Source organism: Dendroctonus ponderosae, unplaced genomic scaffold (genome assembly GCF_020466585.1).
Source record: "Dendroctonus ponderosae isolate FM_Combo_2020 unplaced genomic scaffold, Dpon_F_20191213v2 Dpon_F_20191213_7, whole genome shotgun sequence".
In the NCBI taxonomy this organism is placed as follows: Eukaryota; Metazoa; Arthropoda; class Insecta; order Coleoptera; family Curculionidae; genus Dendroctonus; species Dendroctonus ponderosae.
The window spans coordinates 5,358,464-5,377,123 of record NW_026018916.1 but is presented as its reverse complement, the minus strand read 5'-3'; the positions used below and the strand labels follow the sequence as shown (position 1 = coordinate 5,377,123).

Sequence of the window (18,660 nt, the reverse complement as noted above, 5' to 3'; positions counted from 1 at the left end):
CTTGACTTTAAAGCTGGATCGGCCCCTGCTTGTTCCATTAGAAAAACGTTGTTTTCTGCACTACCTTTTTTCTGACGCACTCTAAATGTTTTTAAAATATGTCCGTTTTATAATATAAGTATCTACCTTTTCAAGATAACGATGAAAATATAGAACCAAATAAAGTACCGGTTAACCGTAAACTTACTATGTTCTCTCGTTGTAACAATTTCGAGGTTTTTATTTTTAAGAAAGTATTGGTTCTTCTTGCAAATTTGGAAATAAAACATGGTTTATTCCATTGCGGAACGAGTTGAATTTTTTTAATCCTTGGCGCTAATTAGTGTTGTTGGTTACAATATATTACAATGTTCAGTGCTATTACTTATTCCTGATTGAATTAATTCTATGTCTAACCGCCTTACTAATATATTTTTTGGCATTATCGGATACTTTTGGAAACCATTCCAATCTATTAAAAATAAATTGTCGGGATGTTTAAAGGGCCTATCCGTAGATGATAGTGAGTTAATCAATCATCAATTATTTTCCACCATATAACCCACTCTGTATATCCGACCCTGTTCTTTCGCAAGCCCACACTAACACATCTTTCATGTCAGCCTTGTTTGTGTTAGAAGAACCTCAACTGTTGCATTGGCACTAAACCGCGAAATTTCCGTATCTCTTGCACTGTTTACTTTTATGGCACTATAAATATTTGTCTGAAAGATTGGTAAATTTCTAAACAAGATCCATCCACTTTGCAGTTGAGGCTGAAAATCTTGGCGAATGGTTAACATCCCTTGCAACTGCTGTTTTATTTAGGTATTAATTTATGCCAAGATTGGATTTGTTGCAGTTTGTGCCTATCAATCCGAACTACCAAAGTGAATCTGAATAATTTAAACGCCAACATAAACACCCCTTACAATGTTCTAGAAGATCGGATAAAAGGATTTGATTGGGCAGTTTGGAGTTTTTTACAGCACCGCCTATAGTAAAACAAAAAAATGAGTTATTTCCAAAAAATATAGCTCGAGTGAGCCTTTTAGACCGAATCTCGCTTTTCATAAACATAGCAATTTTGTGGTAAAATCAGATAACGCGTTAATTTCAGCGGTTACTCAGCATGTTTCCTAAAAAGTTGTAACCGCTGGTAAGGGCTGTATTCCCACATTATTTTCGATAATCCAAAAATTTGTGACGAATCAAAATTGCGTTTTATTTTTAAAATAATTATATGGACCAGGCTCTATTTCAAACAAAAAACCGTCAAAGTTGCCTCGACAAACAGCTATTTTAACACTTTTTAATTTCTTTAGCTACCTGTGTTTCAAATTGTCTGTAATTGAAGACAAAGCGACTCAGAACTTTAAAAAACGATGGTTGTAACATTTGAATTAATTGCTTAATTGCAGTAGCAAATTTATTTAAGTTTTTTTTATTGGAATATTTTTATTATAATATTATTTGTACGCTATTGCATAATGTCGGTACGTAAGAGAGTTATGATTTGTTAATTTAATTTTATTATATAACTATTTGAAATTGAAAAAGCTTGACCACTTATTTCAAATTCAGAATTTTATGGAAGTAGGTACGAAGAATTTAACTTTACGATTAATTTATTGTTAATTAATGGTGAACTTGAATACTGGACATTGCTGATGTTTTTAAGCAAAATGTTATTAAATAGCAAAAAAATATTGTTAAACAGCAAATAAAATGCTGAACAAAATCCTCTATGGTCCATGTAAAGATTCCAAATGGAATATGTATTATTAAAAAATCTTGAATAATTAATCTTTAGTTGTTTTCGATGTTCGAGCCCCTTCTGCACGTGCTTGCTTATCTTGGAAATGAAGAGGGATACGAACAAAAATAAACAGACAAAAAAGTTGTATTGGAAGCTTAAAGAATTGCTTAATCGAGAAAAGTAGAAAAACTCAATACTTTGACTCAAAATTAGTCAGGTTGTCCTTCGGCTTCTGTTTAGAGCAAAATTAACCGCTTTCCGCCACTGCTTTTTTTCTTTCCGAATAATTAAAACTTTGAATTGCAATGTATCGTAAATAAGTACGTGTACAGAAACTGTAGGTCTGAAGAAAATTTTACCCGAGGCAAAAAAGTTTGAAAACAAAATCGTCTAGCAGCGCGAACAAAATTAAATTATTTGTACGGGGGGTAACAAAAATATACATATTTATTAACAAACCAAGCCCCATTTTTCATATTTCCTTGCATTAAAAAAAATCCCGTATAGATCAAACACCTCAATTTATGTAGTAATTGATGTTTTAAAAATTAGTGAAAATATAAAAAAGCGTTTATAAATTATTTGAAAAAAAAACGAAATTAGTTTGAAAAATTTGGCTCCATGAAAGTAAGTAAGTTTGTCTAAATTGTCTTAACCTCTCACTGGGCTGGTGTAGAAAGATTCATTTTGGTATCATTTTCAAAGCTTTTTTCAAATTATCAATTGAATGGGTTTTTACGTGATCAAATCAATTCATTTCTGTAAACTTGTCTTACGATAGTGATGACAATTTGAATGCATTTATTGCTAAATTTACGAGGATTTTTGCTACCGCTTCCCTTCAAGTGATTCTTTATTTATATGCAAAATTCCAGTTTGGAAAAAAACGGACGGTCTTTAGTAAACAAAATCCCACTACTTATAAACAAGCTAAAGTTCGCATCAAGTTTAAGCACCACTTTGAAGTACTTACGACGGTTCTAGTTAAACTTCACCCATTAAGTCGCTTATCGACAACTCCTATAAGCAAAAAAGGGCTTCTGTGTTATATTTCTTGATAGTGCATTTTACCACTCTGACTATCCCTCAATTAGCTAATGGGCCTAATATCGTAAAACTGCGTGTCTTCAGTGATTATTTTTGGCGCCTCCGCGGCCCTAAAATCGCTTTAAAGCTTTCTAATTTATGTTCGAATTGTCGTCCGGTGCCCAACAACCAATTTAATAGTTAGCAGCTACTGTGTAACTCATTGGGGGGTTTGATTTCAACATTTACCTGAATTGTCTAAGGTTTGAGAACAATTTTCATTGCTTTATTGCTAAGGTGTATCGACATCCTTTGTATAAGCGTTGGAAAGTGACCGACGGGAGTTGTTTAGGTAAATACCTTTTTAAACAATTGTGGTTTAATTAAAAGTTTTCCGAAAGTTTGAAATACCTTTGAGATAGCATAATAACATATAAATTCCATAAAAAACTCAAGTTGGCTATGCTACGGATTCTTGGGAACATTGTGTAACAAAAATAATGTTTGGTGGATGATCTGTATTGATGCCAAAATCGCATAAAATAAATTAAAACTTTTGCTCCAGTTAGCTGTAATTCTTCTACCCCGTGTTGCTTGCACCACCCTGTACGTACACACGTGAAAGTGATATTGCGAGTATAGAAGTCCCAGAGTATAGAATTGTATTGATCCAGCTTTAAATTCAGGGGCGGGGGGTTATGTAGAAAAAATGCAGTCTTCTGTTGTCTATGAAATTAGAAAAATTATCGTCGTTTTGTGCAAGGGTGGCGTAAGATTATTGCAAAATTTCATGTTCTTCGTCCCGTTTCGCATGTTTCTCGGAAGCAAAATGAGCAAGAACCGCTTTTACATCATTCCAAAGAGAACTAAATGGCCTTTTTAGAAAGTGAACCATGGATGAGGAATTGTTGGCAGTTTTCTCAAAAAATGCTTGAATTCAAGAAGTTTTAGATTTGCGTAATTTTTTTTTGAGTTGCAAAATCCACTTGAACATAACGCTGCTTTTTTTGAAGTTTCTCAAGAACCATTCGAGCCAGAGAATTCGTTTCGGCATCGTTGGATAAAGAATTGAATGGTCAAGACCCCCATGACCCCCTCCTGGATCTGCCCTTGATTACAGGATCTTCATATTTGCGTGAATTATTCACAAAATAAAATAAAATGTTAAGTTTAAAAAGCCATTTTAAACATATGTTTGTATGATATTTTTGTCTCAAAATTGGATTTTTAAATAGACCGTTAACGTCCTGATGATTGGACATTTGATATAGTGGCTCACCCTCTATATTAATGAAAGCTCAAAGGCGCTCATAGGTGATAAATTCGAAATCTAAATTGAATAAAAAATGAATAATAATTGTAAATTTCTTCAAACCGAAAACGGAAATTTGAGAAAAACTTTCTGGCCATCTTAAAACTTTTCGTACTTCTTTGTTTTCTTTTTCCAATTCAATCTAGTGTTCTCCAATTAAAAACACTTTTGAATTAAACTTCCATAGACTCTAGTTCCGTGTAAAATAATAGGTACTACAAAAATTACATTACATTGATTAAAAAAACTTATTAATGCAAAATTAGTTTCATATTTCAGAATCTCACTATTGTTGGAAGCTTTTATTTTTTTATTTTCATCAGTTTGTCTCCCTCTTATCTGACGTCAGACAAATCTATGCCACTGAAAGATGCGAAGGTAGCAAACCTAACCAAATAAATCGAGTGTAAAACATTCTAGTTTAGTGTCTTATTTATTTCTTTAATTTTTCTATAATGAACCACACACAGTAATTTGGTAGCTTTTTACGCACATTTTTGTCAATATGCTGCAGAAACCGAAAATTTACACAGTGTTCAAAACGGTGAATTCCATCGTTACCACTTTGTCAGCCCCAAGTTTTTTAAGGCCAGTTTGCGCTGGTTTAATTCAATTGCGGACTAAAAGGGGGTCGTCGAAAGACAATGTTTCTTCGCTTTTTACACCCATACAGATTAAACCAAATCCAGACGATATCAACGTGGGGGCAGAGCTTACAGGGAATTTAAATAAAGCTGATTTGCTGAAAGTTTTAAATAAGTTTTACCAGAACCCAAGCATAAAGCACCTACTTACGGAGAATGGCTTAGACAGTAAGTACCGAGGTTAATAAGGATTAGGGGTTTTAAATCATTAAGGTATTTTACCCAGTCTACCTGCAGCATCAGGCCTATGTAAGCTTTAGAAGGTACTGTTTGGAGGCAAATACCCTGCCTGTTGATCTACATGTAGTCGTCAGCGATATTTTGCAAGGTGCTGGAAACCATACTGATATATTTCCGTACTTTTTACGACATGCCAAGCAGATGTTTCCCCATTTGGAATGTATGGATGATCTAAAGAAAATTTCCGATCTAAGGTAGTTTTCAGGCAAAGTTTTACTCGCTTAAACTGGTCTGGATAGTACATTTCAGTATTCCTTTAACGTAAGATTATTCTGATAAAACTTAGATCTCCAGCTAACTGGTACCCAGAAGCCAGAGCATTGAATAGAAAAATAATCTTCCATGCGGGTCCAACTAATTCAGGGAAAACTTACCATGCTTTGGAAAGGTATATCACTGCCAAATCGGGGGTTTACTGCGGCCCACTTAAATTGCTAGCATCTGAAGTCTTCAATAAGTGCAACGGAAGGGTATGTCTTTGCTGTAACAGTCTAGAAAATGATTTTTACAGTTCTAATTTTTGTTTGCACCTTAAAATAAACTAGACTCGTATCAAATAACCCGAGAAACTGGCGCGTTCATGGTCGCTTTCGCGCCCGTGATTAGGATTTGGACCTATATTTAAATTTGATGGACATAGGAGGGCATAAGAAAGGAACTTTAAGACTAAATAATATTTCAAGTACTAAAACGGGCGTTTTTAACTCCAGTTTGGTGGGCATAAATAACGTTCTTAGAGGCGCATCCACCTTAGTGTCTAGAGAAGTTAGTTGCTTTAGGAGTGTGATCAATCAATTTATTTTTAGTGGTAGTATTTAATTAACTAACTTTACACCTCTGCTTGTAAAACTCTGAAAAATTTAACTATTATTTTAAATTGCTCAAAAGCAGAATTATGTGGATTTTAAGCGTTATTTGTCAATTCAGTAGAACTGAGTACAAAGTTTTGCAATAAAATAATCCAATAATCGTGGATTAGAAGAAATATTGGCAATATTTTTAGTCAAATTTGATCAGTTAACAATCAAAGCAAAATAGAAATACTGAAAAAATGTTGCAGGGAACACCATGTGATCTTGTAACAGGAGAAGAACGAAAATTTGCAGATCCTTTACAAAACCCATCCGCCCATGTGGCTTGTACAGTTGAGATGACTTCAGTTACCAATCCTTGTAAGTCACTTCAGGCAAAAATTGTTAATATTCGGGACTGAATTTTGTCCATTTTAGATGAAGTAGCTGTAATTGATGAAATTCAAATGATCAGAGACCCACAAAGGGGCTGGGCCTGGACGAGAGCCCTTCTAGGGCTGATGGCTGAAGAAGTCCACCTGTGCGGCGAAGCAGGAGCTGTGAACTTAGTTAGTCAACTGTGTCTTACCACGGGCGAAGATATAGAAGTTCGGAATTACAAGCGATTGACTGATCTGAAAATTGAAAATCAGGCTTTAGGTAAGCGAACGGAAAATGATCCATTATTTAGGCAAAGAAGTCATTCCCTCTTGTTTTTTTTGCAGGAAGCTTGGAAAGTGTGAAACCAGGCGATTGTATAGTATGTTTCAGTAAAAACGACATATATTCAGTGTCGCGTAAAATTGAAAATATTGGAAAGGAAGTGGCGGTAATATATGGGGGCTTGCCACCAGGTAAACTTTTTTTTATTTATTATTCTCTCATTTTTTATTCTTGTTATCTTAGGAACTAAGCTGGCACAAGCAGCAAAGTTTAATGATCCAGAAAACAGTTGCAAAATACTGGTTGCTACCGATGCAATCGGAATGGGCCTAAATCTGTAAGTCTACGACAGGGATATTTAGATGAATTCATTTTTATTTTATTTTTATTGCCCAGGAGTATAAGAAGAGTTATTTTTTACTCCCTAATCAAACCAACTATGAATGAGAAGGGCGAGAAAGAAATGGACACGATCTCAGTGTCACAAGCATTGCAAATCGCTGGCCGAGCTGGAAGGTAAAAAACCTATTTTTAACCGTTCATTTCTTTACTATTTATTTCAACTTTTTGAAGGTACGGCACCAAATGGGAACAGGGCTTCGTAACAACGTTTAAAACTGAAGATCTGCCAACTTTAAAGACGTTGATGGCCTCTCAGCCAGAGCCTTTAACACAAGCGGGTCTTCACCCCACTGCAGAACAGATAGAACTTTATGCCTATCATTTGCCTAATTCGACTTTAAGCAATTTGATGGTAAGCGATATGGTTTTGTACTGAAATTGCTTCTTCGATGTAATTTTTTTCCTGAGTCTTTAATATGAAACTTGCTTTCAGGATATATTCGTCAATCTCTGCACCGTGGACAATTCGTTGTATTTTATGTGCAACATCGATGACTTTAAATTTCTAGCCGATATGATTCAACATGTTCCTTTGCCGCTTCGAGCCAGATATGTCTTCTGCTGCTCACCAATCAATAAAAAGATGCCATTTGTGTGTACCATGTTCCTCAAGGTAAGCAATTAGCAGAAAAAATGTCAACGGTAATTTAATTTGGTTTGCGTTGTTAGTTCACTAGACAATTTAGCAAAAATGAACCCATCACCTTCGACTGGTTATGTTCGTCGATTGGTTGGCCTCTGCAACCGCCTCGCACCATCCTCGACCTCGTACATCTAGAGGCTGTTTTCGATGTTCTCGACTTGTACCTTTGGTTAAGGTAAGCCGGGGATTTTGGTTTAGTTAATTGGGAATTCGCAATGTTCATGAATTGCAGTTACCGGTTTGTGGATTTGTTCAACCAGGCGGATTTAGTTAGAGACATGCAAAAAGAGTTAGACCAAATTATACAGCAAGGAGTGGTACAACTGACCAGATTGCTGCAAAATTCCGAAACAGGTATTAGCTCGGGTACATCTAAGGCAGATGAAGAAGTTTTCGATAGCCATAATAAGAAGCAAAATTATTTGCGAAGTAAGCAAACATTTTTTTTGTCGGGGTTTTCAAGCTTTTGAGACCAGATTTATTAGTATGAATTTTATTTGAACTTTTGTTTAGATATCCAGTCGTCGCCTGTTGGCAAAGGGAGGCTTACGCAACGACTATTAGCTCAAGGAATCCTGACACCGGACATGCTAAGTGAGCTCAAAAAGGAATGGAATCGAAAGGAAGAATTAAAAGCCAGTGATAGTGATGAGGATCCTTCACCCCCAAAAACGACCGTTAGGAGAAAGAGGAAAACCACTAAGTAAATATGTATCTAAAAAATAAATCATCGAATATAAAGCCTTTTTCGGGGTGTTTTATCTTCAGAAGTCTAAAAAGTAATTAAACCCTAGTGAATAAGTATTTTAGCAGCCGGTTCTCAGTAGAGTGCAAATAACTTTAATTAAAAATCATACACCAGTCAATTGAAATTTGCTTTACTACTTTATTGCGGCATCAGCATCTACAACAATAACAAGCACAAATAATCAGTTTGGTTTTTTAACATCGTTAAGAGTAACTTTTTTGTACGCCTTTAAAGATGAATTTTAAAATTCACTTGCACTGGACAGGTTATCCCAATTCTAATCGTTTTGGTTGCGACTCAATGAACTCTGCCCTATCATTTACCCCCTTTTTGAAGTGATTGATAGTTAATCGCCAAAAGGCTATTCTGAAGTCGGGACTATAAAAGGCGTAGATAAATGGATTGATAGCTGAGTTAATCCATCCCAGCCATGTCATATAGAGCATGATGAGCCGGTTGACTTCGTTGGGTTGAATGAACGGCGTAAGCAAGTAGTTGATGAAAAATGGAAGCCAACATAGGATGAAACCACCTGGAAAAAGTAAAGTTTATTTAGGCAATTAATTTTCATTGTTCAGTCGTAGGAGACTTACCCATTACGATGCTAAGGGTTTGTGCAGTCTTTGATTCTCTTCGCAACGACGATACTCTCGATGCAGGCTCATAATTTAACATGGTTAATTCTACTTGGGATGGTGATGTTATTGGTTTAGTTGGCAAAGATGATCTAAAATTTTCAATGAACAAATTTTCTAAGTGTAAATTAGCGCGCCTACCTAAAATTGTTGTAGCTCCTAACGGGAGTTAAAGATCTGTGGTCATGGAATGAAAAGCTTGTGTTCGGCTTGAGTAGTCTGGAGGATGATTTCCGAGGCGTGTCAGGTAGTATGCTATTTCTGTAGTTGTTGACCAAACTGGACGAGCGCGCGCTACGGAAAAAACCATTATTTAATTTGTTTTTATTTAAAAATGTTTGTCCAATATACCTTGCAGATCTGTCTTCAGTTTCGGCCGAGATTCTTTCGATATCCGATTCTTCAATGGTAATCCCATTCTGCTTACTTTTCTGCAAAGCCAAGCTGATGTATTACATAGATTATGTTTTACATCGCACTTACCCTAGTGTATGAGCTATTTATGTGACTCAATTGATCGTGTCTCTGGGCAATAACACAGGATATTCTCACGTAGACGTACAGCATCACAATCATGGGAATGAAAAACGAGCCCATTGCAGAGAAGATCACATAGCCAGTGTTTTGGTTATATCTGCAGGTTTTCTGGCCGTGTCTGCCTGATTCGTACCTAAAGAAGAATTTCTTCAACCTAATAAATCGAAAATTACTTTGTTGCTTACCATCCGAACATGGGCGGTGCGGTGATTAATGCAGAACTAACCCATACGATAAGTATCATTACGAAGGCCAAACTTTTCGATCTTCGTTTTTTGGAATAACTGAGAGGTTGGGTGACTGCCAAGTAGCGATCCACACTAATCGCACATAAGCTGAGAATTGAGGCCGTACAAAGAAGGATATCCAACGAGACCCAAAGGTCGCAAAGCACCCATCCCAACTCCCATGCACCTAAGGAGTCCCAAATATCAATATTACTTTACCTCTCCTATTAGAAATGTATTATGATACTAATCCCTGAAACTACGTCGAAATGTCTGCGGAATGGAAGCGATAAATCCAATTAATCCAGACCGAATCATTTATTTTCGACAATAGAGTTGAGTGTGCTTTTCTTAAATAACCTCAGCCTCATATAAGAAGAGAAATGAGAATTCTACCACAGTTTTTATTGCACCAGATTAAAGTGGTCTGGAAATATTTTCATTCAAGAGCAATCAGAAAAATCGAGCCAATTCATGAATAAAGATATCGCCATTGAACTTTTCAGATGTCGTTTAGAAGCGTATTTTCCGAATGTATTCTTGACCGATCAATCTTATGGCTTAATAAAGTAATTCTTTACCTATTCACCAAGTTGACTACACATTTAATTTTTTCCAGGCGACAATTTTGCGTTTTATAACAAGCGACTTACAAGAAATTACTTTATTCCTTTTCAGTGCCAAGATAAATGGGACTGATCATGAATAATTTAACAAAAAGACCTGCTTCCATACCGGGTGTCATCGCAATTGCTTTCCGGGCGTCCGTTTTAGACTATTAAACGGAACGCGGAAGTCTTGACATTATAACTAAAGTTTTTACAACTTCAGCTTTTGCTCCAAAAGAGTTTTAAATGGCGTTATCTTTATAAAGCGTGCTGAATGTGCTTGATACTTTTTCGGGGTTTCTTCTTGTTTGAAAATTCCTCTCACTTTATATTTTTTCCTAAAAGGGTTTCAGTGTTAACTAATAATACAATGGCTTTTTGGGCCTGCATGAATGGCAAATTTGTAATTAGCGAAAATTATTTTAATCGAGTATTTTGCATACATAAAATTTCCTGTGCATTTCAATGTTTAATTGATCAACCGTGAAACGAAGTGAAAACCAATAATTTCCAAATAAATGTATCGAAAATTGAAGTGTAAAGATGTAAAAACAGAAAATAATAATAATTTGAAGCAAGGGAATTTTGTTAAGAAAATTAAAAAATTAAGTAAATATTGGTACTGTGATTTTTTCTGCCAACCTTTTTTTATTCATCGCGTTTAACGCAATCTTTTGAAGGTGCAATTTTTTCCTGGTTGTGCTCTGAATACTTTTACAGGGCGTTTCAAACCTAGATGGAGTTCTAATTGGAAAAATACAGAAAAGTTGTCGAAAAGAAAACTTCGATATTTAAATATGAGGGGTTATAAACGGAATAATCACTAGTTACTGTGTTTTAAAAAGCTTTTTTACTACATATTTAGTATTGATTAAATTTGAGAATTTAGTTACTGACTAAACCAATGAATTAATTCAGTCCACATTTTTTGAATTGTACTTTTTTAAATTTTATTTCGGGTTACTAGTTTAGGCCTTACGGTCAAAACATACCTTTCATAGATTTTCCTCAGATTTTATTAGTTATAGTTTTTTTTTTTTTTTGAAGAAAATTGAACATTTAATATTCTAAAAGGTTCTTTTCCAGAAAACGAGAACTGAATATATTAAACGCTCCCCTATTATATATTTTTTTGGTTCACACACACCGTTTTAACCATCTATATCTTTGCGGAAAATTTAATAGTTTGGGATCTACATAACTCAAGTTTAAGTTTTTAAATAAATCTCGCTTATATAATTTTTCTGATTTTTTGAACGTTAACTCAGTTAAATCGTGCAAATATTTAAGAATATTCAATTAATAAAATTCCATAGACCATTTGGGGTCATTTGTAACTTAAACATTAAAAAATTGTACGCCGCTTGAAAAAAAGATTGTTACTTTAGCATTTCGATAGAGGAACGTTTTTACTATAAAAAGTTCCTTTTGATAAATATCGATTACTGGCGGAGTTTGTATGTAAATCGATCAAATTTGCTGTAGTTTCATACATTATATTAGCGCTTCATCATCAATTAAATAAATTTGAAAAATGCACGATGAAACTTTTCAAAAAGTTACATTTCTAAGCATATAATTTGGTTTTGGATTTTTTTATATGAAAACCTCAAAACATAAAAATGCACCAATCATTGAATATTAGAAACCATTCACTTTGCCTCAATACCTTTGGAATAAATACATATTCCCTCTGCTCATATTACCATATTTACTTTTTGGCAACAGATGGAAGCAAATATCGGTTTTTATTGGCTTATCCTTATCGATCTTACCCATTATAAGGTAAGCAACAGCTGGTGGCATCACAAAAATCCCCACCAGCCAATCGGCAACCGCCAAAGACATGACGAAACAATTTGTGACTGTTCTTAAACGTTTCGTTGTGATCACGGCCGCTATCACTAGAGTGTTTCCTATCACTACTATCACAATCACTATGCTCAACAGGATCACTAGGAATGCCTGTTGATAGCCGAATTTTCCAGGGGCGGCTTCTTGGAACGGAAACAGGGTCATGTTGGAAGCATTGTTTTCCGCGGGCGTGACCACGGTCGTAGTCATAATGAATGATCATTTCTGAAAAGAAAAAAACTAATTATTTTTTTTTATAATCAACAATGTTCCAAATTTATTACTTTATTCATTAAAAACGGCGATGGGACTGAGAGTTTCTCCAGTTCACAATGTTTCATTGGCTTAGGCTGCAGTTATTTATTACTTCAAATATCTGATATAAACCGATTATTTATCGACAAGTTAATCTCCTGCAGGTCTCTGAGAGCAAAGTGACGTAAAAAGCAAGAACGCAATATTTATTGAAACAAAGTTTCAGAAACCTGCTGGAACATCCATAATGTTACCGAAAGTTTCATGGAGTTTGCCATTTGACTTGCAAATGGGTAAATAAATTTACAAAATAGAAACATTACAGAAAGATAAAGTTCTAGATGGAGCTTAAGGCGGATTGAAAGAAATGATGAACTTTAAATGTGATTAGAAAATTAATAAAAATTGTTAATTTTACACGAACGGTGTCTCGGAGATATTGCTGAGGTGCGAAGTTAAACTGAAGTAGAAAATGAAACGTGCGATTTTTCGTGCTTTTAGACCGGCCAGAAACATAATTTATTAACGGTGTTAAAGCCACATGTGGCTCACCTCTGAAGGTGTGAAACATTCGTGCTTGCGAAACGTTAGGAAGAAATTGTATACGTCGTCGGTCTAAAAGACCGACAAATTCGTCAGCTTCAAGCAAGTCTCGCGAAAATTTAAGTCTTTTGATGAAATAAAAAATGCGTAGGTTTAGAGAATTTATAAAACAGTGCAGAAAATGAGCCAACATGTTTCATTGTTGATCTGAACATTCACATGGCATTTTATTTTTGTTATTTATTTCATTATAACCAACATTCAAGTGTTTTTTTCACATTTTCATTAATTTTAAATTTAAAAGTTTATTTTATGCACAAATTCCTCCAAATTTATCACGTCATAAGCGCGAATGCATTAAGTACGACCGGAACAAATTTTGCTTAAAAACAGCTCCTATAGCTATTGTCCCACAGTTTCACTCTCAGTTCCCGGGGAAAAACTGTATACCAGGTGCCTCAATTTTAAGTCAAAAGCGCTTTATACACTTTTGCATGGAAAGTAAAATAAAGAACATTCTAAATAAAGTAATGTAATGTTTTAAAACTAACAAAGGTTTAAAATTTGGATTGAACATTTTTGCACTTCTAATAATTGAATATGTAGCTTTCTGAAGAGGGCCAGAGTTATGTTTTTTTGGGTGCAGCTGCAGTCATAGTATTTTGCAAGCTCTACTCTAGTTTGTAGCTCCTATAGCTATTGTCCCACAGTTTCACTCTCAGTTCCCGGGGAAAAACTGTATACCAGGTGCCTCAATTTTAAGTCAAAAGCGCTTTATACACTTTTGCATGGAAAGTAAAATAAAGAACATTCTAAATAAAGTAATGTAATGTTTTAGAACTAACAAAGGTTTAAAATTTGGATTGAACATTCTTGCACTTCTAATAATTGAATATGTAGCTTTCTGAAGAGGGCCTGAGTTGTGTTTTTTTATGCAGCTGCAGTCATAGTATTTTGCAAGCTCTACTCTAGTTTGTAGCGTATTTGAGTAAACCTTTTTTTTGGAACAATTTATCACCGAATAAAAAATGAATTTTATGGTAAACATGACAAAGTCTTGGTTCACACCAACACCCTGTATATGCAACAATATTCAATTCATGTACTTTAATCCTCTGTATTTTTTTTGCAATAAAACGAAAACATTTCACTTTGCTCACCAAACAGTCTATATTTGTTTAGATAGAAGAAAAACGACTAAACAAATTTTAAAACGAAACTGTAGCCTGACAGTTGATTATTGCTTTCCCGTTTGTGCTGTTATTAAAGTCGGAGAAATGTTTGTTAATTTGTTTTTCGCTAGAAGATTGACAGGTATTTCAAAAGTTTATCTTTCCCAGGATTATAACATGGTTCACATGCTTGTCACATCAATTGCTTATGTTCGATGTTGTTGGGCGGTCTTTAAATTGGAATCTACAATGCATTAAAACATATTTTGCCAGTTTGGAAAGTTAGGAAAAACTATTAAAGGGTGTGGTAATTATTCCCTTTAAATGCGTGTTTGGGAAAAGTGTTTTGTGGATACCCTGATGCGTACACAATTAGAATGAAACGATAGCGCTAAGGGATTATTTGAGGATCCAAAAAGTAGTGAAAATCAATGTTGCGAAAAAGGCAAGTCATTAACCATTATGCTGAATTACTTACGCAAAATTTCCGTAATCCTTTTCCGAGATGTAAATTAATTTGGAATAGTCATACATCCCCCAAAGTACATTTTCATGTAAAACTGACGCACCGCAGAATTCTAATTAAACACTACAGCTTACGTTCATCCAAAGCCGTAACTAATCCAGCATATCGTTCAAGTACTCGCATAAATTAAAAGTAAATCTTCAATAGATTAAGTCATATTACTCATTACGCTTTTTATTTTGGTGGATAGTATGGAAAATTATATTAAATCGATCCCGCTATCTTGTATGCATAGATTACACATCCAGGATTTACTATCCATTCTAGTTTATTTTTTACTATTTGCGGTGTTAGTATTAACGGGATCGAGATCGTTGCTTGGCTTATCCAGCAAAATGTTAATCAGCTATCTGGCAAATATACAAAGTCCATTACTTCGCATCCTGGTTTAACTGTAAATTAACAAACACAATGAAATTCGCGCCATTAAATCCAAAGCGATACCTAACTCCTTCTTCAGCGAAATGTCTGGGTAACACAAAAAATAAAATAAATGAGTTGTAAGGAAATAGGAAAAAAAGCCTGGTAAGACAGGAAATTTGCATCTTGAGATACAAGATTCGAAGACGGCAGGCGAAGCTTTCGGGAAATTTGTTCGGTTTTGTTATGAGCTTACCATTTTTAACCATTTAAGTCCCTTTTTTGTGTGACAGAAAAACCCTAATTTTGCTGGTGTATGCAGAGTATTTTGCGACAGATGAACATGCTACAAACGATTTTTTTAAAGCACGCCGACAGAAGTAACGGGGGAACAGTTAATCTCTCGACCTCTAAAGTGCATGTTTTTTGCAACCGAGCGCTTTTTCTGTCGCTGCTGTATTAGAATACATTAAATGTTAACATCTAGAAAGAGAATTTAAAAAACCACTAGATTGCATTATTTGCTCAGTAACAAATTCATTTAATTTGTTTCGTTTTTTCATATGGAGTTTTCTATAGTCTGATAATTTCAGCTTAGAAAATTTAAATTATTAGTTATTTGGAACAATTCTTTTTCGGTTAGTGCGTGTTTTTGCAAAAAATTAGTGCTTCAGATAAAGTTTCTACAGTTTGACAAATCAAATAATGCAAAATTGGTGAAAGTTTCACGTGTTCTCAGTTGGACAAAAAATCTTTTGTTTTTGTTTCATCCCCACAGGAATTAAGATAGACCTTATATTTCAAGGAAAGGGCTTGCATTTTTCGCTCATTTCGTATATTTACAGAGTGGTCTTCAAAAATCAACTTTTTGGTATGGTGTTGCAGTGGACTTTTTTCTGGGAGTCGATATTCAAAATCTATGGTGCGTGTTAAACCGAAAGCTTCGTAGTTGTCTTGATATGAAAAAGAAAGTCGATCTTCTCGCAAAAGATTTCAAGCAACACTTGCAATTGAGGAGACAACGTTGGACGCATTGCAGAAATAATGAGAAAGCAATCGTGAGAAAGAGGGCAGATTTCTTAACAAAAACGAAATTGGACACAGAACGGACGTCTTTCATACAAAAATAGAAAAATTCAATAAAACAGTTCTATTTTTTAAGCTTTATGATGCGACTATAGAAAAATGAACGGCTCAATGACTGGTTTATCTCTATATTCATTCCAATACATAAAACAATCACATCTACAAAGCGTGGAAAATCTTATACGAACAAGCAAGGCTTTAAAGGGAAAGGAAACCAGACAATTAATTAATTGGTTCTCAACTTATGGCAACTTATAGAAGAATGTCGAGAATTCAATATTCCAATGACACTCTGTTACTTGGATTCCAAAAGGCTTTTGACTGTGTATATTGGAAAATATTAGGAAAGGTTCTACGCGAGATGAAAGTGCCTGAATAATGTGAGAACAAGATGGCAAAAGTAACAATACAGATCCAACACTTTTTCCTATTTAAGTCCTCTAAACACAAAAAATAAAGAGACAAGCCAGCAATACAATGTTAGTAGCAGCACCAGAGGAGAAAATCTCGGACTTTTTAATCCGGGTTGGAGCGACACCACCGTAAAGAATATTTCTTTGGTTCGAGCCAGTCAGCTATAGAAACGCCCTTAAGATAAATGCAGAGAAAATAAGAATAATGACTTTCTTCGTTCTAAAACACTAAATCACGACATCTGAGGAAGAGGAATAACCAAAAGTGCAATGAGCAAATTATCGAATATCTAGAAAGACTGTTGTATTAAAACAATCATTGAATGAGAAAATAGTTGAATGACGATTCGATGTGATCTGAAACCTGGACCTATGAAGAGCAAACAGAAGAAAAGTTCATGCGTGCGAAAATTGGGCTAGAGATGCATGTTCGAATTCCATGGATTCTTTGAGAATGAAACATCGAGAATCGATTCTCTTGCATTTATCTTGCAGGCATCATCAAGTCTTTGTCTGAGGAGTTTGATCGTTTTGACCAACTCAATGAACTCATTAGTTTGAAACGGCCATCGCCACTTCGTTTTACGATGTTGTAAATAAAGCGTGGAACCGAAGCGAATGGGGATTAACGATCACGACTTTCAGTAATGAGAGAACGATCAGAGATAGTGAGGCAGAGACAGATTTCAAACTGTTTTAAGTTTTCTATTATGAATTAGCACTTGAGTCCACGTTGTTTTCTTTCATTCAAAATATTTAAAACTTCAAAGCGTATTTGTAAAAATTTGGAAACTATTCAAGAACTTCATCGCAAAATTCCTACAAATTTTGTTTGAAAAATATGTGGGCATTGTTGCCTACTCACTTTTTAGCTCCCAGTTTGTACTTACTTTTAAATTATATTTTTCACCAAAACCGGCCTGCCCTGACAATAACAATCCATCGATCGATTGAAAACTTCGAAACCAGCATACATCTAGAATCTTGTTTCAATGAATTCTTTTTAGCAAATAACCGTAATTTTATATTTTCACAGTCACGCATAGGTACTTTTCAATGCGCGCTTGATACAAATCTATCTGAATGGAAATGGAAACTTGCGAAAATTGACCTGTCCTGACCATACGACAAATTAATAATAGTGCGTCAATCTAAATAAAAGTCCAAGGCGCAAATGTTCATTCTACCAACACGTGCAAAATACGGAAAATTAATGTAAAATTAAACATTTCAGCCAATTATTAGCCTGATGATTTTTATCGAAAGTCGAAGAGATTAATTTTTGCTTCGGGTTTCTTAGGCGTGTTTGTGGATTTGAAAAAACAGCCCGAAAAATTCTGTACCAGGATGAAAATCCCAAGAGTAACCAAAAGAAAGGATTGATCAAACTACAAAATTAAGCCCAATTTTTGTATGAAACCCATTTTTCATTAATATGTAAGTTGATTTATTCATTGTCAGCAAAGTTGTTTGAATCTAGAACGACTGAAACCCACAAATCTAATTTAAAATAAAGCAGTTTTTCCAAACTATGTTGCTTAGGTTGTTTCAGTAACCTGCTCGGATTACTGATGAACCACAATCAAATCATCATATAATTCCAAATAACATATTCTTCATCTAGTTTTCCGGCAAATAGATAAGCGTTGAATAATTTATATTTTGCCGGTTTAGTTTGAGTTAACACATAATTTAATCAACTTTCCTCCAAATAATTTGAGCCGTTTGCAAGTCATCCCGAAGCTTTTTACTGACGCACCTTTTAGTGTTCTGACGACACTTTGCAGTTTATGCATCTAATTAAAATAATGTTACTGGACACATCAAAACATGCAATTTAGTTGTAAGGAATCCGTACTTTTTGAGATTACCACAATGTAATTGCAATTATTGCATTAATTATTACCCATAAAGTTATTACAACCAACTCCAACATATAATATTGCGTAGGTAATTATAAAGCTATTTATGGTTGTTGTTGAGATCATTGCCACCATTTAACTAATCAAATCAATTAATGGAATAATTTAAAATGCGAGCAGGAATAAACAAAATATCCTTTAGATGAACGGGTGGAATTTTAATAAAATTAACTGTTGAAAAYCCATCRCGTTWTGTRWCCTGTACAGTCTGTCCCAAGATTTTTTGCAATGTCGCAATATACTTGCCCACTTGGAAAGATRAAAAATKGATGTTATTAACGYAACTYTTAGTGACTTAGTGGATACTGCCAACAA

The 18,660-nt window shown here is 34.7% G+C and overlaps 2 protein-coding genes across 6 annotated transcripts in view; one reads left to right on the top strand and one right to left on the bottom strand.

The window, feature by feature from the left end:
- Positions 1 to 4,454: 4,454 nt before the first annotated feature.
- Positions 4,455 to 8,205, top strand: LOC125505176 (ATP-dependent RNA helicase SUV3 homolog, mitochondrial-like). 2 transcript variants are annotated; one of them, XM_048668441.1, is made up of 13 exons: positions 4,455 to 4,888; positions 4,947 to 5,154; positions 5,247 to 5,430; positions 6,021 to 6,132; positions 6,190 to 6,411; positions 6,477 to 6,605; positions 6,658 to 6,751; positions 6,811 to 6,930; positions 6,988 to 7,168; positions 7,250 to 7,429; positions 7,486 to 7,634; positions 7,692 to 7,813; positions 7,973 to 8,205. In XM_048668441.1, the coding sequence occupies exons 1-13, from the start codon at positions 4,582 to 4,584 to the stop codon at positions 8,164 to 8,166; spliced, it is 2,202 nt and encodes a 733-aa protein (XP_048524398.1). In that variant the 5' UTR covers positions 4,455 to 4,581; the 3' UTR covers positions 8,167 to 8,205. The 2 variants fall into 2 exon arrangements, with proteins under 2 accessions (XP_048524398.1, XP_048524396.1); XM_048668439.1 differs by having other exon boundaries at positions 7,692 to 7,888.
- A 120-nt stretch (positions 8,206 to 8,325) lies between these two features.
- The window catches only part of LOC109539738 (5-hydroxytryptamine receptor 1D), a 30,225-nt gene continuing 19,890 nt past the window's right edge, over positions 8,326 to 18,660 (bottom strand). For 2 of the 4 annotated variants that reach the window (XM_019907697.2, XM_019907698.2), the window contains 7 exons: positions 11,990 to 12,293; positions 9,565 to 9,793; positions 9,326 to 9,512; positions 9,194 to 9,273; positions 8,984 to 9,136; positions 8,801 to 8,934; positions 8,326 to 8,739 (listed from right to left, as the gene is read on the bottom strand). In XM_019907697.2, the coding sequence (XP_019763256.2) occupies positions 8,474 to 8,739; positions 8,801 to 8,934; positions 8,984 to 9,136; positions 9,194 to 9,273; positions 9,326 to 9,512; positions 9,565 to 9,793; positions 11,990 to 12,278 (1,338 nt within the window). In that variant the 5' untranslated portion in view covers positions 12,279 to 12,293 and the 3' untranslated portion in view covers positions 8,326 to 8,473. Of the gene's footprint in view, positions 8,740 to 8,800; positions 8,935 to 8,983; positions 9,137 to 9,193; positions 9,274 to 9,325; positions 9,513 to 9,564; positions 9,794 to 11,989; positions 12,294 to 12,352; positions 13,084 to 17,313; positions 18,450 to 18,660 lie in introns of those variants that run through there. The other 2 variants (XM_019907700.2, XM_019907699.2) reach the window with 2 other exon arrangements.